The 26,549-nt window shown below is 41.3% G+C and overlaps 1 protein-coding gene across 6 annotated transcripts in view; it reads left to right on the top strand.

Annotated features, from left to right (window-relative positions):
- Positions 1-26,549, top strand: part of SYT1 (synaptotagmin 1) — a 3,823,670-nt gene that overhangs the window by 3,259,036 nt on the left and 538,085 nt on the right. For all 6 annotated transcript variants that reach the window (XM_069228780.1, XM_069228783.1, XM_069228779.1 and 3 more), the window contains one exon: positions 16,624-16,808. In XM_069228780.1, coding sequence (XP_069084881.1) covers positions 16,624-16,808 — 185 coding nt within the window. The remainder of the gene's footprint in view (positions 1-16,623; positions 16,809-26,549) is intronic.

Genomic DNA, 26,549 nt, shown 5'->3' with positions numbered 1-26,549 from the left:
ATGATGTATTTGTCCTGAGGAAAAGCAGTGTCCCGCAGCTGATGGCACAACTACAGAGGCACAGAGTGTGGCTTATAGGTGAGCCTGAGTCACCACCCAATGTTTGTCAGTGTATGCCTTCAGCAGTCATACCCCCTGCCATTGTGCAAGGCTAAAGTGGGTCACTTCTTGCAGGTGATTCCTCCTACCCAAACCTGTCCTGGCTCTTGACCCATGTTAGGAATCGAAGAACAGGGGCTGAGAATAGGTACAAAGATGCTCATGGGCATACCAGGAGGATTGTTGGAAGGACCTTCGTTCTCCTGAAGGCCAGGTTCAGGTGCCTCCAGCTGACAGGTGGATCACTATGCTACTCTTCTAAGAAGACCTGCAAGATTGTTGTTGTGTGCTGCATGTTTCACAACTTGGCCCTCAGATGCCATGTGCCCTATCTGCAGGAGGAGGGGGGGTGACAATGCACCTGTGGCAGCAGTGGACAGTGAGGACAGTGAGGAGAAGGAAGAGGAGGAGGATGTGGACAACAGGACACATATGATACAGCAGTACCTCCAATGACACTCAGGTAAGAATGTTGAACTAAACATTTCTCCATTTAAGTGTTGTGCTGTGTGGCCGTAGCATTATGCCAGTCACTGCCTTTGCATTCCAACTGACTGTCACTTCCCATATTGCAGATGTTGGTGTGGTTACAACAGTGAGATGCTGTGATGTGTACAGACTGCTGAGACACATATGTAGGATGGATCAATATATTACTGGACATTTCAGCAGAACCATGCAGTTCAAAACAGTTCAATACATTGTATATTTACTTCAGATAAAGCACTATTGCTCAAATTGTGTCCAAGGGTGTCTAATACATTTTATGGTAAACAATGCAAAGTGCAATAGAGTGGGGTGATGGTTGGGCAGAGTCCATTGTAGTGGGCCTGTCTGTTGGCTTTACAGGTCCAGTGTCCAAGGGGCCATAGGCAGTGGAGCAACGGCAGTTCATAGTGGACAAGGTGACACAGTGGACCACAAAGGGGACATTCAGAAGGGGCTCATTTCCTGGCAGTGGTCTTGGTCTTGGCAACTGCCTCTGGTGTCTGTCTGAGTCGCGGGGAACGTTTGCAGGGTGTTTCAACTTCTGCAGGGGGAGGGGTGCTGGTGGCCTGTGGGTCTTGTGGCAGGGCCTCCTGTCCACTAGCTGCAGCAGATGTGGAGGGCTGGTCAGTACACTGGCTAGTGGTAGGGGCCCTGCTGTTGTGCTGTGTATTCCCTCATGATGTTGGCCATGTCACCAAGCGCCCCTGCAATGGGGACCATGGTGGTATTTAAGGCCTGCAATTCTTGCTTGATCTCCTGGTGGTGTTCCCCCCTGCAGCCGCTGGTTTTCCTGCATGATGTTTAACACCTGACCCATCTTGTCCTTGGATTGTTGGTATCCCCCCAGGACATAGGTGAGTGCTTCCTGGGCAGTTGGTTCCCTGGGCCTGTCCTCCCTCTGGGGCACAGCTGTCCTCCGACCATCCCTGGCCCCCTGTGCCTGTGTTCCCTGGATGGTGTGCCCACTCCCACTGACCCCAGGACCATCATTGTCTTGCCTGTGAGGTGTGGACTCGGTCCCTGTACAGGTGGGCACACTCCGGATTGACGTGTCCTTAGGACAGAGGTCTGGGGACGTTGGTTGGCTGCTGTAGGATTAGATTCTGAGGGGGGGGGTCTCTGTGGTGGACTGTCTGTGGGATGGAGTAGCCAACTGACCAGTGGGCCAGGGAGTTCATCCAGATCCAGAGCTCCTGAGTTGCTATCATCACTGGGGGCATCTTCCGGTGGGGGACTGGGTAGCTGTGGCACCTCCTTGCCGCTGACATTGGCTGGGGCACCTGTAGGGATGTGAGCTACATGTCTGTGACATATTTCGCATCACTAGCTTCCCCAATGTTATTGCTGCTGCCCTGCCACCTTTGCTTGTATATGGGGATGAATAGTAGGATTGTTAGTTCTCCATGCTGTGCATGCATTGGTGGTGGGTGTACATGCAGGGCTGGAAGGGATGTGCATGCATTTTGGTAATTGGGGTGGTGTACTGTGTGTGATGGAGTGGGGTGATGGGTGTCAAGGTGAGGGCTCATGGTGGCATGCAGGTATAGGGGGACATAGGTAGTAAATGTTGACTCACCATTGTCTAGTCCTCCAGCTACTACTATAAGTCCCTCAGGATGCAGGTTTGGCAAGACTTGCTCCTCCTTTGCTGTCAGCTGTGGGGCGAGGAGGTGGGGTCCACCGCCAGTCCTGCTGATGGCGAGCTGGTGCCTTGCAGCAATAGAAATCACCTTCCCCCCAGGTCATTCCACCTCTTCCTTATGTAGTCCGTTTTGCGTGAATGTAGTCCCACTGCGTTCATCCTGTCCACGATCCTCCACATAGCACCATCTTCCTGGCAATGGAAATCTGCAGGGCCTGCGCTCCAAACAGCTGTGGCTCTACCCTGACTATTTCCTCAACCATGACTCGCAACTCCTCATCAGTGAAACAGGGTGCCTTTGTGGGGACTTGGGTGTTGTGTGGTGTGTGCATGTGGTGCAGAGGGTGATGTGTGAAGTGGTGGGGAGTGTGGTGTGCAGGGCGTGACGGATGAATGGGTAGTTATGATATGTGTGTGCTGTTCTCTTTAGGCATGGCAAAGTGTAGTGGTCTTCTTGTGTTTGCAAAGAATTGTGGGTGATGTGGGTGTGTGTTTTATAGTGCTGTTGGTGGGTGTGTGTGGTGTGTTCATTCAGGTCAGGTGTGGGTTTTTGGTTCTGGCCAATGTTGTCTTGTTTTGTATTTGCATGGCCATTTCCACTGCAGCGGTGTGTACTGCCAGTGGTTTACTGCTGTTGAATGTCTGCTGTGGTTATTCGTGGGTCATTTATTTGGAGGACGTTATATTGGTGGTGTAATGGTATGGCTGGTAGTACCAACAGTTTAGCACATTCAGTGGGTCTGGTAGATTTGATTTGTGGCTTTCTGTTGGTTTTTTGTGTATGTGTCATAATGTGGCAGATGAATGTCCCCCTCCACAGCGGAATGTTGGTGGCAGCCAGCGCGGCGATATTCGGCATTTACTGCCAATGTCATAATGAAGGCCCATATGTGTTGTTGGATCTTGTAACCAACCTAGAACAAAAGAAATGTTTAAATAATTTCTCCTCCATGGACATTCTGTTGTTTTGTATATAAATGTACTCAGTTTTCTGGGGGAATATTGGGTTGCCCTGTCTATAAAAAGACTTTTTGAAAGTTACCATTTATGTCCTAATCATTTGGTGCTTGCAGCCTGTATCCTGGGTCACATGAATAGGTGTAGCTGGCAGTTGGGCTTTGTGTATTGCACCCAAACAGTGAAACAAAGAGGGAATAGGTGTTGGCAGGATGGACCATTACCCATTTGATAGGGGGAGGAGCTGTCACCTATCACACTTACACAGGGTTTGACACTAGTCTTTTGTAAACCCAGACAAGCTGGGGCCAGAGCATGAAGGCAGGAAATTCTAAGCACCTCTGGAGGTGTGAGCCTGAAGAACCTTCTCCTAAGCCAAAGCTGGCCACATATATAAATATGGGACCCTCAGACCCTGCTCAGTACTGCTATTTCATTGCCCTGCCCTGCTGCCCTGCTTCCCTGCTTCCCTGAGTGAAAAGTACAGGATCTGCATCTTAAACTCAAAGTGACTCCAAGGGCTAGTTGTCTGACCTCCTGATCCGAGCCTCAGGGACAGAAAAGGCTCCAACCACCTTGAACCCAGCACCTGGACTGTGTCTGGTGTGAGTCTTGCCCCCCAAGTGGTGCCACCCCTTTCCTGGATCCTTAGAAATGCACTTGAAGGTGCTCTGCCAGCCCACCTGTGGTCCTGTGAGCAGAACTGAAACAGAGTGATGCATCTCCTCACAGCCACTTTGGAACTTTCTCTGTGCAATGTATTCCCAATGTAGGACCTTTCATTGCAGCCCAAAGTTTCCTCAGAACCACTACCCTATGACTATCCTTGACACAGGACCTCACATCCCAAAAGCTTTGTTGACTGCATCCTCTACTTTGTATTGCAGCCCTGCAGCTTCCTAAGAACCATTTGCTGCATGATGCATCCATGATGCAGGACTTCAAATTGCAAACTCCTCCTCAATGGCATCCTTGTCAATGAACCAGAAATCTGCATTACAGCCCTGCAGCTTCCTCGAACTGCTGTTGAGAAAGGCATCCTCGACGAAGGAACTAGCAATGACCTGTAACCAGGAGTTAAGCTACTTTGTTCGGTGGGACCAACTTAGTCCCTGTATCCAACCTGTGCTCCATCGTGGTCAGTCTGAACTTGTGATTTTGTCCCAGTCCATCATAACCAGATAACTACAGATGGTGTTTTTTGCTTCGAGGCATTATTTTCACTTACATCTCTAAAATTATATATCTCCTGTTCTACTGATTGGATGTTTGTCATTTTGGTCTCCAATAATTTATTAAATGTTACTCTATTTTGTCTAAATTAGTGTGAGATTTTTTATGGTGTGTTTTCACTTTATTACTGTTTGAAGTGCTGCAAAAATACTTTACACATTGCCTCTAAGTTAAGACTGTTTTTGTGCCAAACTACCAGAGGGTCAGAGGTTTAAGCACAGGTTAATTTGGGGTTTGCTTGTGTTTCACCCTGACTACGATTGTGATTGCTCCTTCAGTAGGGTTTCACCCCCTCTACCAGTAACCCAATTTCCTACACAAGTTAAATAGAATTAGTAAGGAGGATTCAAGGCAGTAGCGAGCTGATGTGATGAATTTGGTAACATAAAAGAAAGAAGCATATTTTGAGCACAGCTTCTGTACACCAGTCTGGAGTTAGATAAATTGATTGTTCTTTGAAGTGTTCAAGAATCTTAGAATAGGAAGGGAGCTGGGAAACAGGGCTGTAAATGGAACAAGGAGGGTGTGCTTGAGAGAGTGTGACTTCCACCACATATGAAGTTACCTTTGCATTTTAGTTTTTAGGGGGTGAATGTGGGTCCAAATTTGATGTTTGGCAGTGGAGTAGATTGGGTGAGGCATAAACTGAATACTGTACGCCTGGAGTTGAATTCAGTGGGCATTTGAAGTGGTTAAAAGAGAGGGGGTTGAGCTGGTGGATGGCATCTGTTTGAACTTAATGTACATTTTGTTCAAAACACACTGAGGTGTATTTTCCTTATAGAATGTTTATGGATGTTGGAGACTGATAGAACACTTAAAGGATAATGTGGATGCAAACATGCTAAGTGGCAGATGGGCTGAAGTAAGAGAATGAGTTACAATTTGAGCCCAATAAAGTAACCTCGTAAGTTTCAAAGAGATATAGAAAACATATCTCCGTGTTACCTTGGGAACGTTTTCTGGTTTCTTTAGTTTTCATACTTTTTTGATGAGCAGGATATAAAACGGCAGATATACCACTTTAGGTCACATGCTCGTCATAATCTGAATAAAAGAAACTTTCATGGTATCAAATTTGCCAGTTTGTACCATGAAAGGTGAATAATAGGGAACTATACTGTGTGGTGCTTAGAATTCAAACGGAATCAAGCAGATACAGGCCAATGTATCAGAGATACAAGAAATCAAAGAAAACTTTGCAACAATGTGAAACATATAATTACACACCATAGCAAATTGCCCAAGGTCCTAAAACTGGTGGACAAAAAGCCCAAAGTCAGACCTTTTCTATTCTCCCTCTGCCAACTGGTTGCTTATACATATAGGAAGGTTTGTGGCAATGCTGCACATTTCATATTGTCATCTATAAAAATATGCATATCTCCACTTGCAATAAGCACCAATGGCATGGCTTAGAAAAGTGTGCCTCACAAAACAAACTAGTGGAGTGGCTGCTTTTGTAATGAAGTGTGATGAAAGAGAAAAAGGAAGCAAATATTTACTGTATCAAAAGTGCAAAAAATGATGAAATATTTGTTTGGTTTTCTATGCTTTACAACACACTGAATCACAGTTCTTGCATGCAGTTAAAGTATGAGCCTTTGACGACACCTCATGCCTTTATAATCCCTTGACACAAGATAATGCCGTTGTTACATTGTGTTGTGTTCACCACTCATTACCTTTATTCATGAAACTAGACTTGACCTCCCTTATGTCTGAGCCCATACAGTGTTGGTTGCCCACATCATAACTTGGATGGGACCATGTTAAATAAACCCTCATGTCAATTAGCCTGCCCTCTGTTGTGAACAGTAAGTTTACTAGGCATCAGAAGTGGCTCGAGGGGTGTTGCAGGGGCGGGGCTGCACACAGGCGGTTTGGGAAGGAGGGAATAAACATTTATTTTATTTAATAAAAAAATAAAACACTTACCTTTCCTTGCTGCCACGCTGCTTCTCTCCATCGCTGGATGCTGCAGGCACAGGCTCCCTGCCTGTCCTGTGCCAATCCTGACACTGCTCAGAGCAGCGCCAGGATTGGCTTGGAGCGCCTAGCCAGGGCACTCCCGGGCAGACTGGGAGCTTGTGCAGGATGGCCGGCCAAACATACATGTGCAGTGAGGGGGAGTGCTGAACACTCCCCCTCGCTGCTCTTCACCCCTGTGGCCCCACCCCTTTACCAGAAAACGATCATAAACAAGATTTATGATACTTTTCTGGTAAAGGTTTTGCAGCTGCCGCTGCTGGCTGCTAGAGGGAGGGCGACACTCCTCCGCCCAACCGGAAGAGCACTGCTTGGCCTGTTCCACTGGAGCCCAAGATCAGTCTTCAGTAGTGTCAGTTCCTTTATACCCACCACAAACACACACACCTTTTGGACAAATGAGGCGAGGTGCTGTCATCCTCAGCTCGACAACAACCTGCCTTCTGAGTTGTGTCTATTGTTGAATAGTTAGATTTAAAAAAAGGAGTGTATCATCAGTGTGGCTGTGGTGAAAGGTTTGAGGTGACAATAACCTTTGATCACAGCGCCAGGCCATACACCTTTTCTGATTGTTGGTTAGTTTGTTTATGGAAGAGCTGTAGTATTATATCTGCCAAAAACAGTCGATTTTGTGGCACCCCTGCTCTCAGTTTCCCCACCTCCTTAACAAATGGGGGAAAAGCTTTGTTTCTGATGTGAACTGCCAGGTGGTTCTGCATAAGAAATCCTGTGCAAGTGGCCTATCCTCTACAGGGCCGCTGGCTTCATAGGCACAGAAATGACCAGCAGCAGGGAAAGTCAACAGTGACCCTTCAGATCTAGGACAAAACTTCCAGCCAACCAGGGACCTGTTTAATATGTCTTGAAAAAACAGCCTCTTGTTTTGGGTGTTTGTTTCTGCAAAACAAAATAAAATGAGTACTGGGCCTTCACGCTATTTAGCCATCCCCACTTTAAATATTCACTGAAAATGCTAGCGCCCTTTGGACAGGACAACGTTCCACAAAAATGTCCCTCTTCCTTGGAGGGGATCTTAAAATAGACCAAAGAATAAATGAGGCTCTGCATCCTTTCCAACTTCCAAGAGATATTTGTGAAACCAACTCGTTACTTTTCTTGTGTGTGACATGTATCATATTTGCATTTTCATTGGAGGCAAAATAAAATGTGCCACATAAAAGACCAAAGTAAGATAAGTATTCAGAAAAGAGACAACTGTGGAAAACACGTTGATCGCCCGCTTGCCGTGATGACCGCTTTAATTCCCATGTTTGTTAGGGACTTGCGGCTCTGTTATACCATCTGTGCTCTCCTTGAAAAGATGTCCCTTTGAGGGTGTTTACATTGGCATAAGCACGAATGAAGAATATAATTTCCAAATACACAAACAAGGAATATCACATGAGGGAAACAATGGCGTCTTTAAAAAGCAGCACAGATGATGTATTGTACTGACAGAATGGATGGTGGCGAACGAAAACTCTTCATTTTAAATAGAATGCACAAAAAGCGGTATTCACCTCTCCAATGTGCTCGCATAGATAATGAGAGGAAAGTCCAGATGTATGCAAGAGAAATGCAGTATCATTGTGAGGCAGCCAGTGAAGAGCAATATACGTCATAAGTACCACAACCCGTTAACCGCATTCTCTTGACACTTTATGACACTGAAAGAGAGCAGCAGGTGACAAGCGCCACTTTGGAATGAAATGGAAATAACCTAATTGCGTATTTTATTTGAGTGCAAAGAAACTTCTAGAAAAATCACCCAAGAGAAGGCATGAATGCCAGGAAAATATTACAATAATAAATTAAGTCCAAGTCATTATTCTTATTTGTGTTAACAAAAGAAATTGTTATATTGACCGAAAATCCAAAGCCATTTGCAATTGGAAGTCCCACTTTCATAAGCGATTTATGAAGCAAATTATGTACTGAAGGCGAACTTCAAGTTGGAAAGTCATTTAACTTATGAGCAAAGTAGCCCCGCCAACACATAATATTGTAGGTCAGTTAACACATTAAGAGAGGTGGAAAGTGGACTGCACAGGAGAGAGGTTCTTCACCTTTTGACTTCTGTGGACTCCCATTTAACCTTTACTGGAATCCAGGGACTCTCACTTAGTCATATTTGGAAGATGAGGACCTTGCCTTAGCAATTTTGTTGCTTTGAATAACAAAACAAGACAATGAAATATTTTACTTAATTCACTGTGAAAAATACAAAAATCGCAATTTAAATTTTAATAATGGGAAGGTAGGAGCTTTTAAATATTTAATTAAGGCAACACATTGTCCATACTACTTTCTGTTTCATGGATTTACACTGTTGCCCGAGTCAATCTGAGGACACCAACTACATTTTTGGCCTCCAATTTTAACCTCTTTCGCATTTACATAATGTTTTAAAATGTTCAATTTTATATTGTGCTTCTTTATTTATTTACACTTTATTAATCTGTTAATGATACTTAATTTTTCTAACCAGTTGGGACCCCATTTTGGAACTCCAGCTGAAAGAGGCGATGTTAAGACTGTCCTTTATTCTAATAACTGTTCCTGCCCCCCTTCCAGGAGTCAAATCCCTCTTATGTAGCCAGCTGTAACCAACACCCATGCCTTCCTAGATCCCAGGGCCAAGACATTGTCCTCTGACAATAGAGTTGTTAACTCTACCCAGAAATGGGCATTGAGCCTCTTGTGGTGAAATGAGTGGGACAACTCGTTCCAGGTCAGTTTTGGTTCAGTCAGCACAAAGTTCATTTTTATAAAGTTACTTATTTCATTGAAGTTATCAAACCTCTGATTTTGCCATTAAATCATATTTTGAAAACTTAACAAAGAATCCCATTGACTCATTTTCCTAATAATTTCCCAGGACAAGTAGGCTTTGTGACCCCCAGGGATGCCCGGACCACAGGTTTAGAACTGCTGGCTTTGGACATGGTTTCCCTGGAAACTTTGGGTTGCTCAAACTTCTCTTCCACTCTTTCTCACCCAGGAAATGGTCAGAGATTTACTTTGCCAAAGGTATACGTGAATCTCGTTCCAAGGTGTGAGGGGAACAGAATACCCCCAGAAGTGGACCCCAGTGAATAAAAACTAATCAAAAGAAACATATTATGCTACTGCACAAAAGTGCTGCCATTTTCTATGAGTAACTATAAGGTGTGTGCAATTATGCATTCTGGAAATGCCTGAGCCAAAGTTATCAAAAAGTTCCAAGATTATGGCTGGAAATCTAGGATTGCTGGACGTTTCCAAGCTCAACCTGAAAGAATCTTATCAAATTCTGCATGGTAGAAAATTGCCTCCATGTGAGTTTATTGATTTGTGGGGGCAATTGGATGGCTTTTTTCATGAGTTCACAAAGAGTGTTTATGTTTCTCCATTTGTGTTCTGGACACGTGTGACATGTGACGTTTCAGTCCAGAAAATGTCAACACTCTGCAAGGACCACAAGCCTTTTCTTCCCTGAAAATCAGTGTAAGTACAACAAACCACACAAGAAACACGTCACACCAACCAACATCTTCCCATCCATACATGTATGCACCTCCATGTCTTCTGAGGTTGATAGGACAGCTTGTCAAAACCACACTAATGGCATACATACATTGTATAAACTTCAAAAGGTTGATGGTAAATTTCTCCATAAATGTGTGACAAAAAATAAAAACTATCATACACTTGCAGGCTATGAGATTTGCAGACCTTCTAGAATCTGTTTCGTTATGCCATCTGCAGGAGGGTAATAGCATACATAGAAACCAGAGTTAATTTAGCAAGTGAGATGTTTCAACAATTTCAGATGTTCTCATTCCAGCACTTTTCTTTGATGGACAGGCTCACAATATCAACGGTGTTGTGGCAGGGAAGCAATCAATTTCTTTGTTCCAACTGTTAAAAATAGGGCTTATCACAGACAGACATTTTTGACCATGGAACTTTTATGTGATTTTTAGTAATCCTCTCCATAGCCACACTTTTCATTTTAGGTCAGACTAATCTTCCATGCTGTTGAATTAATCGGATGTATCCACAGGAGGTAAATGAAACACGGAAAGGACAATTATTTCACTCAAAAGTCTTTCTCTTCTAGGCGAAGAGCCCTCTTGAGCTCTGAACACCTGAAGATACGGCCATGTCTACTTTGCCAGGGTATCACAAATGCTGCTGAACCTGCAGAAAGATGCAATCAGTTTCAACAGCAAATTATACAAAATAATATCAAAATAGCCTTCTCAATTTGAACTGTAGGACCCCATCGTTCAACAAGGCTAAAATCAAAAATTCCCTCACCAGTAGCATTTTAACTATTTTAAACAATGTATTTTATCTTCTTTGTTTAGTAATGGCGAGAGACGCCATTTCAAATGTAAATTATTGGTAAATTCTTCCACAAAGGTGTGATGTCAGGAATTTCTTTCCTTAACAATCTTTATCAAAATGCAATTGCACACTTTATTGGGAAAAAATAGGTTTAAACACTTTAAAATGAAGATTTTGCCTCTAAGCAATTTATTACCACAAGCTATTTTATTTTTCATAATCCCTTTGCAAACCACCAAAATGAGATTAGATTTCACAGCAGCAAACCTCAGCCGGACAGTCCTAAATATTAACATTTTCCCCGTACAACAATGAAACAAAATTGTTTACCATTGTAAATACTTTAAATGAAGAGTTTGCCTCTAAGCAAACTATTACCACAAGCAATTTTATTTTTCATGATCCCGTTACATACAACCATAATGAACTCAGATTACACAGCAGCGAACCTCAGCTGGACAATCCTAAATATTAACATTTTCCCCATACAACCATAAAACCTCTCTTTACCATTGTTAGTTTTGCAATAGGATTAGACCAATTTAATATTCGAACCGACCACCTTCTCTTCTTTTCCGGAATAATTATTTTTGGCCATTGTTACTGCATCATGTATTAATAAATTAAAAGAAAATTATCGCTTTGCAACTCTAGGCACAGAATGTAGATTAATCTCCTTATAACTGGTTCCAAGCCAGTCTTCGCTCAGTCAGCACAAGCTTCATTTTAAAAAGTTACTCATTCCACTAAAGTTTTCAGAAATCTGAATTTTCCAATAAATTGGGTTTTGGAAACCACATTTGACTCATTTTCCTAGTTATTTCTCAAACAGAAATATAGACTGAACATTTGAGTCATATGTCAGCCTGTTCCTACACAATGTAGTTTACACCTACACAACACAAACAGCTTTCAGACATTCACTCACTCTGAGGGACTATTTCAAATATGTAGGGTGCCACATTTTAATATATTCAGCACCATGTTCTGTGGGATTACAAGTTCCACTGTAGGGGTTAAAGAGACATAAACAGGTTTTCCTGAATGGCAGATGCACCTTTTCTTTCCATGTGTCACTGCAGTGTTTTTCAGCTACAGACCAGCCTTAGCAAACTGGTGTTTCTTGCAGCCATATAAGTTTGTGATATAAGTGGGTGGAAGCTGCATATGAAATTTGACGTCCATGCCATTGGTGCATTTTCTGCACCATTTACTGTTTCCATATGGGAAAGGTAAATAAACCAATGGATTAAAGCTATTTTTAAAAGTGACATTTTAGGGCTAGAACACACACACTTTGCCACAGAATAGCAGTGCACTGAGTCCTAATACCACCAATAATAGGGTCTATAAAATGGTGCAAAATGGCAAGTAATCATGAAGAAAAGGTAGATTTCTTACAGGATCTATCTGACCAAAGTATGCTTTTTTAAGGAAGAGCTTCATAAGGGTCTGTTTCAATGCTATCATCCCTTCCTGCATTGATCAATTAATGATCAATAATGTAAGAAACATTTTATCAAGGGAGGGTGACATATTATAAGGATAGTTCACGGAACCCCCAAATCCTCTTACATTATAGAATTACACACTTAAGAACACTAGAACACAAGGGATACAGTTTAAAGATGTATTTTAAAATTAAAATCACTGTCTAGTGCACGCAATATAAATTGTCAATACAATGAAGACAAAATGTCAGTGACAATGTTTACTAAAAGGGTGAATAAGAGAAACCACTCCAACATAATTGTTGCTATAAATTGATGGCAATTCTGCCTTCATTCTGCTGCTTCTAAACACTAATCTGATTCTAGCACAGCAGAAAATAAAACCTATTTCAAGTTTCAGAGATGGGTAACACCACGATACCTGCTTAAACAATAAGGCTTAAATGAAGGCTGTCAATGAAGGGCTAATCTCAGCTCACACAGCCAGCTGCTTTAGCATAAACAATTAACAGAAAGTGGCCTTAGGCCCTTGCATTTAATTTCATTTTGTGAGACTGTTTTCTTTTGAATAACAACAATAAATGAGACATGCAGTTGTCAACCTTCTAGCAAGTCTTAAAAATCAATAACAAACTAATGTAAAATAAAGCAGTCACCATTCAGATTAAATGCAATCACATAACCTTGATTATCATGCCCCAGAAGATACTAGTATAAACTGAATATAATCACATTTGATTGATTGACTGCCAAATGTAACTCAAAGAAGGGAATCCTCAGAATATAAAATACATAATATTCTTCACAGTCTCAGATGTAGCTATTTTGTGCTTCAGAGATTGTTTTGTTCTTAGTGGAGGAGTGTGAATGTTTAAGGTTTAGCAGAGGTCTGTGGTTTTTGTGTTTTAAGCCAGATTTCCAGCTTGCGTCCATCCAGTAGCAAGATGGTCACTGAGTCAGAAGCTGTTTTGATATCTTTTCTAGGCATTCTCATGAGGCACAGGATTCTATGGCCCTCAAGTTGTTATTGTTCATAGACATAAGGATGACATCAGGAGGTGTGTCTTTGTCAGTGTTGTGCTCAACAAAGTTATCCGTGAGCATGTTATTAAAATTGAAGTTCTCTGTTTTGTTTTGTTAGAGTTGAAAAACATGGATTTGGTGTGAGTTATTTCAGTGATGTCTTTGAAGGCTAATATAAGGCTGTTTTGCAGGACCTTTGTTGTTTACTCACCTCACCTAACATAAATTAAGCCATAATTATCCTGGTGGTATAAGCAACTTCAACAATTCCATTTTTGAATTATGAGGAACATCAGTTTAGCAAAAGGTTGAATGACATTAACTATTCAGATGTATCTTCTTCTTCTGATGAACAACAAAAGTGATTTTCTTTTTCCTTTGACCAGGATTTGTGGGGTGTGTCAGCAGAGAATGGTGCCAGTTGTGGTGTGGGTGTGGGCAGAGACAGCGATATTTATTATAATTAATCTGATTTACATATTTCTTTTAAGCTAGGGCAAGCTTTTTGGCTTTTAGGATTCTGCACACTTTACAACTGCTAACTAGTGCTAAAGTGATGGTGCCCTCTCCTTTAAGTATGGTAAAATTGTTGTACACTATATTGTCATATTTAATGTATTTGTGAGTTCCTAGTAAAGTGGTACTGCATGTACATAGGGCCTGTAAATAAAAGGCTACTAGTGAGCCTGCAGCACTTATTGTGCCACCCATTAGCGTAGCCCTCAAACATGACATTCCCTGGTGACATAACTACATAAGTAATACATTGCCAAAACCTGTAAACAGCACACTTTATTCCAGTCTGCCATGTAGATTGAGTGCCTGAGTCAAGATTTGTTGACAATGTTTGCTAATCGCAGTCTCTTGAGTCCGTAATGACTTGTCTGCTGACTGGTCAACAGAGCCAGCAAATTATCAAAGAGGTGATTAGGAACACTGGCTCTGAGGGGATTGGAGAAACTGTCTTATTGGCTCTCATTGTACCAATTAGGCTCCTGGAGTTGGGTGGCAGCATCACCTGAATTGTGAGGAACTGAGTCCAACTCCACACCATGTAAGCCTAATTCTTTTCCGGCCATCTAGCAGCGCCTCATCTCTGCCCAAGAGCAGGAATGATTTGTGGCAACCGGGGGCATAACATTATGGCTCCTCAGGGAAATCGTGGTGGATCAGATCTCATCCTTTTCTCTCAGTTACATTAGTCTCACACATGCAAAGAAAAATAGAGGCAGAAATGGTTCAATAAGATTTATTGAATCAGCTGTGTCTTAGATAAAATGGCATGAAATGCAATAATGAGAATGATGAAGCATACTAAAGGCAAAATGGTGACAAGAAACACAGGAAAAGTCCCACCATACTGTCACCATGCACGATATATGCAATTCCTACCTATGCTATGTTAGAGCAAAGCAGGATAAGCCCTAATCCACCCTTCAGGATTCCCCCTAGGAAGACATCATCTGTTATCTACAGATACCCATAGGGGTAGGGGAACCAGTGGTCTCAGCAAGCAGCTGTAATGAAATCAGACAGCATGCGGTCGTGGTCATCTGGATGGAACCTCCCTTTAGCGTGCATGGGTCAGGGAAATGTTTTTATAATAAAATAAATAATGTTCTGAGAAAAAGTTCCCACATAAAAATACATGTGGTTCTGTGAATGTTCGAGACAAAGTATCATTTGTGCTGACAATCCTATCTTGCTGCAGCTTTGGTGAAAGCACAGAGTGAAAGAATGTTGTGCTAAAAAATGTAATGCTTTCCTAGGCAAAAGGACACCAATATAAAGAAATTAAAACACCACCACGAATGTGGCTGATTCTAAAATAATAAGTGAAATAGAATTAAATGTTACTAGGCTAAGGGGCAAAAGCAGCAGGCCTAGTTGCTAAAATAATGTTCCCAGAGACATCACTAAAATGGCTCTACAACAGTACTGTACCAAAGAGACACATGATGCCTCATATTTCGTCAAATAAAGTGGTTTGGCTCAGCTCTCAAACATGTGCTTGGGTGATGTAGGCGGGCTTGTAAATAGGATATGATTTTTTTAATTAGAAAACCTTGAGTTTAAAGTGAAGATGTAAATTAGTGAGAACTGCGAAAGCTGCCAGATAACCCTTACTGCAACTTTACTTAAATCCTTACTTTTCTTTTCTTGCAGGAGCTCTTTTGAGTGCATGAGATTTCTCTCCATCACTTTCATAATTCCAGTATTCCATAATAAAGTTTTCACTGTTCTCGATCACTCAACAGTAGTACATGGGTCAGGCCTTACCGAGGTCACTTCATTTTGAACTAATATGTGCACCAGTAGCCCATTGTGATATTATCTAACACTCCTGAAAGGTATTGAATTAGGCCCAAAGAATCTGCACCTTAAAAAAAGTAATTTCCTTAAAATGCAAATAGGTAATAGCCATTCCAGTTACAGCATATTACAGCTTGACACATATTCCCACAAAATTGACTCCAACATCACCATCCTGCAAAGGTTCGAATCCCACCATAAGCTTGCCTGCTGATCCAAATTAGCTCCTAGAGGAGGTTTTCTATTCCTTAGAGTCAAATTAGGCCTGTACAACAAGTCCCATAAAGGAAACAAATCTGGGCAGATGAAGCAGAAGGGCAAAGCTCCCTACACACAATACTGAAATTTAGTTTATTTGCAAAAATCCAACATAGCAGTTATGAGAAACTTTACCTAGAACTTGACACAGGCCCACATTTTGTACCAAAGTTTACTGTATACTTTTAAATCCAGGGTTCTGTAGCTTACTGAAGCTTGCATTTAGGACATGTAGTTGTTTCAGCATTGAAAATCCCAAATTGCAACGTGCTGAGGGGTAAAGATTTATGACCATTAGACACATAATAAATGGCCACTTGTCAGCTATATAATGTATCATAAGAAGGAATGGGCAAAAGCCCACATGTATGGGATAAAATGCCCCCTTACTTTACATTATGAAAGATACTGGATGTTATCTCAGCCTGCAGCCTCATGTCACTCCGTGGGATTGGACCTCCTCAGTGACTGGCAATGTGTTTATAATATGAAGAAAGAAGTGCTTTATTTCATTTACAATGGAGAAACCCTTTCAGTAATTTGGTCCACATGGAATGTTTTTATTACTTTGTTGTTTCATCACATGTAACTTGCAAATACAGGTTTTCTATGAATGATGCTTCTGTAGATCATGCACTAGTGGAAAGTTGTAAATGTTGCCTTCATAACAAGATCTTTAGAAAGGTGGGCACTATTCATGTGTGTTGTTAGGTTTTCCAGTCCAGCTGTTTATTGTCCTAAAATGTGCTACAGTACCACTGCTTTTCCAAGTATTCTTCCAATCAAGAAGAAAAATGCAATGGATTGATGTAAGAAGCTCTCTTCTTTTTCTTACAGTGCCACCATGGGCCTTGATAGCCATTGCCATTGTAGCCGTTATTTTGATTCTTACCTGCTGCTTTTGCGTCTGCAAGAAATGTTTGTTCAAAAAGAAGAACAAGAAGAAGGGGAAAGAGAAGGGAGGAAAGAATGCAATGAATATGAAAGACGTCAAAGATTTAGGGAAAATCATGAAGGATCAGGTAATGTGCTTTTCAGATCCTTTGATCTCTCTTTGTAACTTTTGTTGAAATTGTTCCAATTTATAGGAGAATGAAAATCAATCAAAATAAAATGTTTCTTTTTTTCTATGTAGCTATTGGTATTGATGACCATTAAGGATCACCAGATGCACCTGGTGTTGTCATTTTCCTGCTTGTTGCAACATTACAAATTCTATGTAGTATCAGGCTTACTTTGCTTAATAGGTCCTCCTTTTGGTCCCTTATGTTTTTCAAATCTATTACTGAATTTCGCTTCACTGACCATGGACCACTTGACTAGAAGTTCACAACAGGTCACAATCATGTCCAACTAATTTCTTTTCTAATATAAATAATTTGTATTTACACCTACAAATGTAGCCAGTGTTTGGGGATAAGGCTTTAGATTTGATATATGTTTTGCTTCCAATTTCACCAAGCTAAAAAAATATTTCTCTATCAGGAGACCTCAACATCTGAAAGTGGTGAAAACTTCTTTAGAATCCTAATACTGCCCTCTCAATGGTGTATTCTGCAGTATAGGATGAGGCCCTCTGATTATTTTATCTGTAAATTTACAGATGGCACTTGCATCTCATAATCAAATTCAATCATTTTCATTATTACTCCTGTGAGATCCAATCAAATACGATTTAGGGAGGGCTGCTCAAGGTGATAAGTAGCCTAAAGCCTAGGACGTATATTGTATGTAGTTAGAGGACTCACTACTGTCAGTTGCATATTGAAGAACATGATATTGGCGTGCATGCCTACAAGAGAGTTTAGCCTCATTGTTGTGCTATGTAACATTCGGTACTCAGTGTTTGACTGTTAATTATTATCGTCAATGATTCAGGTCAGATGGCTTGAATGAGTCAAAATTAAAATGAGTTGAAATCAACTTGCTTTTGCAATGGTTCAGGTCGCTATAAATTCCATTCACTGTGTCAAGTAATCTTTACACAACAAGTCTATAGTAGCGACTCCAGTTTTGCACAACTGCACAGGGGTGGCTCCTCCATTAAGGCAGAGAAGCGTCACCCCTTCACCCCCGTCAGCAGGGGCAGCTGTACATTTTTTTCAAGAAAATGATAATAAACTGCATTTATTATCATTTTCTTGAAAAGGAGCAGGGCATTGGGGTGACCAGCACTTCAGGGGAATGCACAGAGCACTCCACTCAGAACGCATGTGTGTTTGGCCGGCTTTCTCAGGCCGGCCATACACAGATGCGAAATAGGCTCTCTCCCAGTCTGCCTGGGAGCTCCCTGGCTGGGCGCTCCCAACTGATCCTGACGCTGCTTTGAGCAGCATCAGTATTGGCCGCAGGGGAGGCTGGGAGCCTGTGCCTTCAGCGAGGAGACGGAGGAGTGGAGCGATGCGTGGTGGAGGAGGCAGTGTTTTTTTTTTATTGTTATTCATTCCCTTCTCCCCCCTTTGCACACAGTCTCACCCCTTCTGGTTGTCGCGAGCCGCGACTGCAACTGCAGTACTGAGATCATCTTTAGGTCTCCACTAAAACGTTGTAATCCTATTAGTCCTTCTTCAAAAATGTTCAATTTCCAATAATTTTGCAGAAAGGTATTTTAACATATAATTTATTTACCTTGATTGCATGACAGGTATTTCTACAGGATATCAGATAAAGGAAATGGGAGTTCTTTACTTAGGACACATAGTACATAATGCCACATCTAGGTTACAGAGACACAGATGCACGGTTATCTATGGACAGAGCAAAGAACACGAGTTGAGCTCCACTGAGTTGAGCATCCTTTAGTATCAAAAGGACACACATTAAAACAATTTTTTATTGTTTGTGTCTGTTAAGTTTGCACATTTTTTGTTTCAAATTGCTCTTAGCTTCTCTTTCAACATTGGTTAGGTAGCGGATGATTCCAGTGCATTTTAAATACATTATACACTGCATACACAGTCAGAACCCATTAATTCTAACCTTTCTGTCTGCATTTTAACTGCCAATTTTAGTAAAAGGATAACATATAAGAAGGTTAGGTCTGCAGATTATTTTGGTGATGTTACACAAACGAAGGATGATATCAACCAAAACCTTTCTGAAACACTTCAAACCGAACCACAATATCAAAACCAAACAGTATTATGAAGAATGAGTTCTTGAGTTCTTCTACTTTAAAAAAAAAAAGATACTAGTCAGAATTGTATAGACCAGTCTGCTGTGTGTATATAACTGTGGTATTTCCTAGCTTTTTCCTCGAAAGTCAGGCCTTAAGCATTGTCATATATGACTGTGCAGTGTGTTTCTAACAAGAGGAAAAAAGTTACAATTTCACTACCATAATCGTTGGCTTAGAAACTGAAAACACAAAAGCAAATTTGTGCAAATTTGGCTTAAACAAAAACTCAGGTGCTCATTGCACGCATTTATGCTGCCTAAATATGTTAGATTATTTGGAAGCAGGTTCTACAAATCTCAATCCTATTCAAGTAATTATTTAACCCGTTAATATAAAAATAAAAGATTCAAAACCAAAATAAAATATCAAACAGCGAACATTGCGAATAAGCATGTTAAAGTAACCACTTAGTAAAACAACAGATAGCATAATTTCGTAAATGAAAGTGAACGTACTGAAAGGGTGGTCACATATCTAAATCAATAAAATATCAATCATCCATCAATCATTGTTCCAAGGAACATTGCCATTTATCTAATTGTCCAATATGGATCTTAATCTAATAGCACCAGATAAAAAAGGCAGCAACATTAAAACACACAAATTCATTAGATGGCATTTGTAAATAAGTCAGTGCTGGCCGACAGGAGTAAAGTTCCTGCCTTTCAATAGGGGTAAAGTAGACTTTTTATACAATTTGATACAGTTCCCACAAAACATAATAAAGTGCATGGGTCCTAATCTGAAAATGAATCACAATTACAAAGCACCAGGTTTTATACACTATTCTCTCCCTTTGGATAAGCCAAAAAGCAATGTATCAAATTTAACCTCAATCTAGTTGATAAATATTGGTGGTTCAGGTCAGCGACTGACATCGAATATGGTTCAATAGATGGTGTAGTTCTCAGTGGGGCTCATGCATATACAAGTGGTTGCTCAATTCTCTTGTCTCTCTTTCTCCTGTACATGGGACAGAAAGTGTCTTTTTATCCAACTAAATCAGATTTAGCAATTAGTTCAGGAGAATGTATCGTTCTGGGCAACCACGTTCGATAAATACTGATTTAATATATTTTCAATATATTAAATCAGTATTTTTCAACCAAGGAAGTCTGTCTCCCTCCTCCAAATTCTTGCAACTGCCCACAGTTGCCCAGTTGATCCCTATTTCTCTATTTAGCCACCCGATCTATCTCACTAAAGCTGTAGCTCTAACATTTCTGAGATGTGCCGGAAGCCAAGCTCTTCATGCAAGATAAAAGAAGAGGCAGATTGTTGTAGGATTTACAGTCCCCTCAGAAATATATTTTCTGCAGTGGCGGCCCGTCCTTTAGGGCGGAGGGGCCATGCCCCCCCACCCCATGAAGAGTGTCTGTCAGGCTGAACAAAGGTCAGCCTGACAGACACTCTTCATGTTCAGGTCAGGCAGCCAGGAGCAGACATGCGCGATTTGCGCAGACTCCTGGCTGCCTGAGCTGAACTTTGCTGGGCTGAGGAGATCACAACCCCTATGGGCGTGACCTCCTCGGCCCAGCAAAGGTGCCTCGAGGCCCTCCCCTGGGTGACGGGGAAAGCGTCACCCATTGACACTCTCCCTGGGCGCTTCAGGTTTAAGCCCTGAAGTGCCCAGGGCGAGTGTCAATCAGTGACACTTCGTCACAGAGTGGGGTCAGCAGTCTCACTGACCCCATCCCACTCTGTGACGAGGCTGGGACTGCTGCCTTCCCACACTGGCTGACCTAGGGCAAATTCCTAAGGTCAGCCAGTGTGGGAAGGCAGCAGTCCCAACCCTCCTGGGACCTGGAGGCTAAAGGTAAGTGTGTGTGTGTGTGTGTATGTATGTGTGTTATGTTTTACATTGAATGTTTGGTGCGCACGTGCATGTTTGAGTGTTATGAGTGTTGTTCATGGATGTGCGTGCGTGTGTGTGTGTGAGAGAATGAATGTGTGTGATCTTGTAAAATGAATGTTTGGTGCGTGCGTGCATGTTTGAATGGAATGAGTGTTGTTAATGGATGAGCGTGCGTGCGTGCGTGTCTGTGTGTGAAAGAATGAGTCTGTGTGTGTGTGTGTGAATGTGTGTGTGTTTGTGAGTGTGCCCCGCCTGCCCCCCTCCCAAAGCTGCCGGCCGCCACTGATTTTCTACACCTTGTAGATCTGATATGTCCGTACAACCCCAAATGTCACTGACATAATTAACTGCTGAGACACATTTTGCATGCCAAATTTTAGGAGTGCCGTGGTAGGCTTGTTCCCCAGTCATGTGGCAAAGTCAAAAAGGGATGAAATTATCCTGGTGGTGATGAACAGAGTCCATGACCCCTTGCAATCAGAAAGCATGCCTAACTATGTATAGGTCTCACCCCCTGGTGAATTTGCAACCTTCTTAAAAATATTTCCTCGTTTTCACTGACAATGAACCTATAACCAAGGTATGGGATTTTTAAGAATTCACACATAGATCTAAATTGTTCATAAAATTCACAAAAGAACTGATGAGCTGTTGAAGGACAAGAGCAGGTCTTGCAATAAGAACCATGTCATCTCCATATAATAAAGCAGAAATTAGTTCCCACTCATGGTATATCTTTATTAGCTTCACATAGTGTTGGACCCAAGTAGTTAATATATAACATGAATAGCAAATGGGAGAGAATACAACACTGTCTCACTCCCAACTACAAGTCAACTACAACTAGAAATTGTAGGCTGCTACCTAGTGTCGTTAATTACAAGGGCAAAATACATAAGGATAGTCGGAAATTCAGTGGAGTAAAAACTATGAGAAGCATTGCTGGACATGGTGAGTGAGTATGTCTGTGAGTTTGTGCAGCATGAAAGTCATTGCTATACATTGCACATAATGGTGTAAATTGCATGCTTTTGCAGTTCATGTAGTTTCCAGGGCAACTGCTACAAGGAGAATGGACAGTAGTCTAAGAAGATAAGAGGAAGGGTTTACTTGCATCCTAACAGACAGATGATTGTGCTGAGCTGAGCATTCGTATGACTCATGTTTGGCTCACCTACTCTGAATGACTGGCTTTCTCATGTACTATGAAGATGAGTAGATGTTCTGAAGATTTTGTGGAATAAGATCATATTGGCAGTTAAGAAATTACTTTTATCAAATAGAAGGGGCTTTCGAAGGGGCAGACTTCTTGATGAGTTTAAGAGTTTTAATCACATTGTAAACTGAGTGGCGGTGTTGAAACGCTGCCAGCAAGGAATGGCCACTCGCTCTGCTTATCTTTTACCCAGTTAGCATCATTACAGATACTTTGAAGGACAGCATGAATTTGGTGGCTGCCCTTCCTGAAAAGAGATTGGCATATTGCTGTAGATCCACGATAATTGACAGCAAATCCCATAGCTGCGGTCCTATTGTGGGTGTAGAGTATGAGAGGTCAATGCAGAGTGGTTAAAGGTGAAGTAAAAACGTGTTAATGGCTGCACTGATCTAAGGGATTCACAAACATTCTGAGTCAAATATGATTCCCAGATAATATGGAGGTTTCTTGGTGAATAACACTTCATTGAAGAAGTCAGCGATAGTAGGGAGAAGGGTGCTTTCAATGAAGAACATCTAGGCCATCGGAAAGGTGCTAGAGTGTCTTCATAGCTGCTGACTGCTGTACATCTACTATTTAACACTACCGAGAGGATAAAGTGACAGTATTTGGTGGGGTTTTTTCTCAGTAAAGCCAGAAAGATGAACATAAAGGCAGAAAGCAGGCAGAAGGAGAAAGTAGATGACATTCAATTTAATAGGCTACTAGAGGGTTAATAACTGTCAATTTTAATCAACACAGACGTGTTAAATTTAACACACTGCTATTACTTAACAATCATGATTTCCAGTTTAATTTATTAGACATGTTAAATTAGTAATGTATTTCGTAAAATGATTAGCAATGCATATTAACATGTCAGTATCAACTCTGTTCCTTAACGTGTTAGCTTCCAATTTCTCTTTTGACCAACATCTATCCTACCGGATATTGTATTTCAATTTTATAAGCCCTAGTTACTGAATTGCAGCCATTCTGTGGCTTGCTATCCACTGGAGTTTAAATTCAATTCATAGGCGATCAGATAAGTAGAGTTAACACAGACATGATTGGGACTGAATAAATCCTGATATTTATGGCAGATGTCCATGATCGCACAGTTTGCCAGTAATTCAACTTTACAAGCCAACAAACAGTATGTTTAGTTTTCATTGTGGAGCTTCACGCATTTTATTTTTTATTTTACACAGAATACAAGCAGTTCTGATGTTCTACTCGCGACTCTTGAAAGAAAAACTAGAAAAACATTCACTTGTCTACCAAAGCTTTGGGGCGATAGTGGGTCCGAATTCTAGTTCTGTGTGCTACTGATAAAAAAAAGTGTCATGTACAAGTTACAGCGAAGGAATTGAAGCCCTTGAAATGCTGCATGATGTATATGTTTTAATATATAAAATGTTCACCTAAGAAATACCACATTTCCTTTGTAAACACTCGCAATGAAATGAGGGCTCATGCTCACGCTGGAACAGATAAAGCAATTGAAAATGTTTTCTTTAAGACAATGTTGATGTGTTTTTATTTCTTTTTTATGGAGTCAACAAGCAAAGCAAACGAGCATTGCATTTCCAGACAGGATGATAGTATTTTAGGTTGAATGCTTTTATTTGAGCTAAAGTTATCACAGTTGTTCGTTTTATTATTCAACGTTTTACTGGATTTTGTATTGCATTTGTTATGGCCTGGACAAATGACCAATAAATCTTAGATCGTAAATGTTTCCAGACAAGAGATGATGCTGTATCAAGGCTTTGTGTTGCATAGACACAGCCTTGCAACAATATTGATGCAAACCTTCCTTTAACGATGACACAATGAAATCATCTCTGTGGACTTGCCATAAATCTAGTATATGTGCAAATGTTTTTTCAGGAGACATGCACATTGTGGCCTAGACCCCTATTATACTAACATTTTAAAACATCTCACTGTTTTTAAATTGATTGTTATTCTGAAACATTGCCATTTTCAAATAAATGCATTCGCAGTTTATTAAAAACAAACATTGGTAACACGTCGGACCCTCAAAACAAGGTCATTCAATGCCAAACCTACGTAGATGTGAAGAACAGGACTTCTGGAAAGAGAGGCCTTCCTTTGCCTGTGTAGAGGCCCAGAATCTGAAATAAGCCCTCAGACTGGAAAAGACACTAGGAACTCTAATGATGTTAATTGGGATTATTTCATCATTAAAAAGCACACTTAGTGCAGATGGGGAAATGCCGTGCCACATTTTAATGTGCTCTGCTAGATAACCACTGGTGGTAAAATTATCACTGCCGGTTAAATGCATTACTGCCAATGGAAATTGCTTTACAGTTGGAAATGTTCATTATAGAAACAGATTCTGACAAAAGTGAAGCAAATTCCTTCCCAAAATAGGATCAGCTGCAGGTTTATCTTCACCCAAGTAACACGCATGACCCACTAATACAGAATGAAACTTTTTCTGTCTGGGGTTACCAAACACCTAGCCAATGATGCAGAAGTGTTTTCTATGAAAATGCCGTGCCTCTGCAATCGAAATAATTTTTTAGGTCTGTGACACTGTTACTGTCCACTGTTTCAATTTAGCACAACAGTATTTTTATGGGGGCCTAATGCAAGTAATTCTTTTCCCCGAGCTGTATTTTTATGCTGCTGGTGGTTACTTCCCCGCACTGGCGGGCTCAGGAAGGCTTCCCCTCCTCCAATCACAGAGCGGCCCGGACAGCCATATTACTTATGCAGCACTTTCGGCTGCTTCAGAAATTACCCCCTCAAATACGAAGCCGTGTCTTTAACATGTCCCTATAAGATGTCTACTCGTTCCACAAATTTCACACTCCGCGATCATGTGATCATTGCCAATAGTGGCCATCAACATGCAGTGAAAGTTATTGATTAAATTAGGCCCTTGCAGTTGTGCATGTACGTTTCTTTACGTTTTTGTGCATTAAATCCTCGTCAACTCCATGTATTGACAACAGGCCTGCATACATAAATACCATAATTGCAAATATGAAAACCAAACATACCCTTGTCAATGAAAATGTATTAGCTACGACAGAAGCAAAACAGAGAAAGAAGACAGAGACACACAAATACAGAAATGTATTCTAAATCCATATTATGGAAATAAGTGCGGCAAAAAATATTTTGGAATATCATGGTTAGACTGATTCAAAATTTTATATCAACTTGGTGTCCCTCACGGCTTTAAATTGTGTTAAATTATTTTTTTCTAATAATGGAGAACAACTGAATATACTATTTCGTAGAAAACCATTTAACAAGCTTTGACAAGGCCAATAGGTCTCAGCTCTAGCATGCTGAGCAGTTGGCTTTACCAATGCTTTTTTGCTATTCATGTGCAAACATGTTTCAAAACGCATGCAGATGTATGACCTTTAAATTTGCAGCTATTTTTTTTATTAATTAAAATCCTTTTCAAGACGGTAACTGATGCTTTTAGTTTCAGTTTTATGCTTGAGCACACTTTCCTAATGATGCTTTCATGCTTATAATGACACATGCATTTGCATGTCTTATAACACAAGGCAGCCATTTTTATTTGGGTTGTTTGGGATTAAGAACAAGTGTGTGAGGAGTCAGTAGCACTCTGCAGCTGCCAGGCCCAAATTAAAGTTAAAAAAAGAGAACGGGTGGTCATACAGCACTTTCTAGCTCTAAAGCCTTCGTAAACAATGATAAAAATGCTGGGGAGTATGCAGGAATAGGGTGTGGAGTGGAAGATTAAAAAGAGTGCAAAGAGCTAGTAGGACTTTGCAGCTGCCAGGCCCAAGGAGAAAAAAATTACAAAGAAAATAAAATGGAGGCGAGAGAGCAAGGAAAAATATGCACTCAAATGGAGAGCTGATACCGAAAAAGGGTGCCCTCAAGGCAGCAGGGGAAGGATACAATTCATCCAGTTTGAAAAATGTGAGACCAAAGATCCTGAGTGGAATAAATACAAGAGTAGGGAGTAGGGAGCTAAAACGTTCAATCAAGAGCAAACACCAAAGCTAGACAACAATCCTGAACCTAAGCCCACTCTAGATATTTGATCTGTATTGCAAATTGGGGTGGGCGGTGAACTCTGCTCTGCTTGCGGAGTTTGCAGAGTTTTTCCCACTACGCGCTCAGCTTAGAGCACCAGAGTTCGTGGTCACTAACATTAAGTTGTTGAGAGCAAACTAAAAAAATCACCACCTCCCAGTGAGATTTCTTAACGCAGGCTTTCGCGTATGATTGCAACCGCCCTCGTTCAGAAATTTCCCTTCACATTGAGGAAGTTGCTGCTTGAGTAGAAAATCTACTCGAACGGCAGAAAAGAAGCTGTGCCCTCTTGCACTACCCGTGGTTCTCTTTGTGCTGATTTTTCAGCATGGGACAAACACCAGGCAGTAGAAAATAGCACGGACGACGTGACCTAACGCACTCCACCGCTTGCAGATCTCCCCATAGTGCAGCAGTTTTTTGGTCACTTTGCTGCGCAGAACTCCGCAAACTCTGCCCTGGCCTAATTGGAA

The sequence above is a fragment of the Pleurodeles waltl genome, chromosome 4_1, assembly GCF_031143425.1.
Source record: "Pleurodeles waltl isolate 20211129_DDA chromosome 4_1, aPleWal1.hap1.20221129, whole genome shotgun sequence".
Classification (NCBI taxonomy): domain Eukaryota; kingdom Metazoa; phylum Chordata; class Amphibia; order Caudata; family Salamandridae; genus Pleurodeles; species Pleurodeles waltl.
This window is presented reverse-complemented; position numbering and strand designations above follow the sequence as displayed.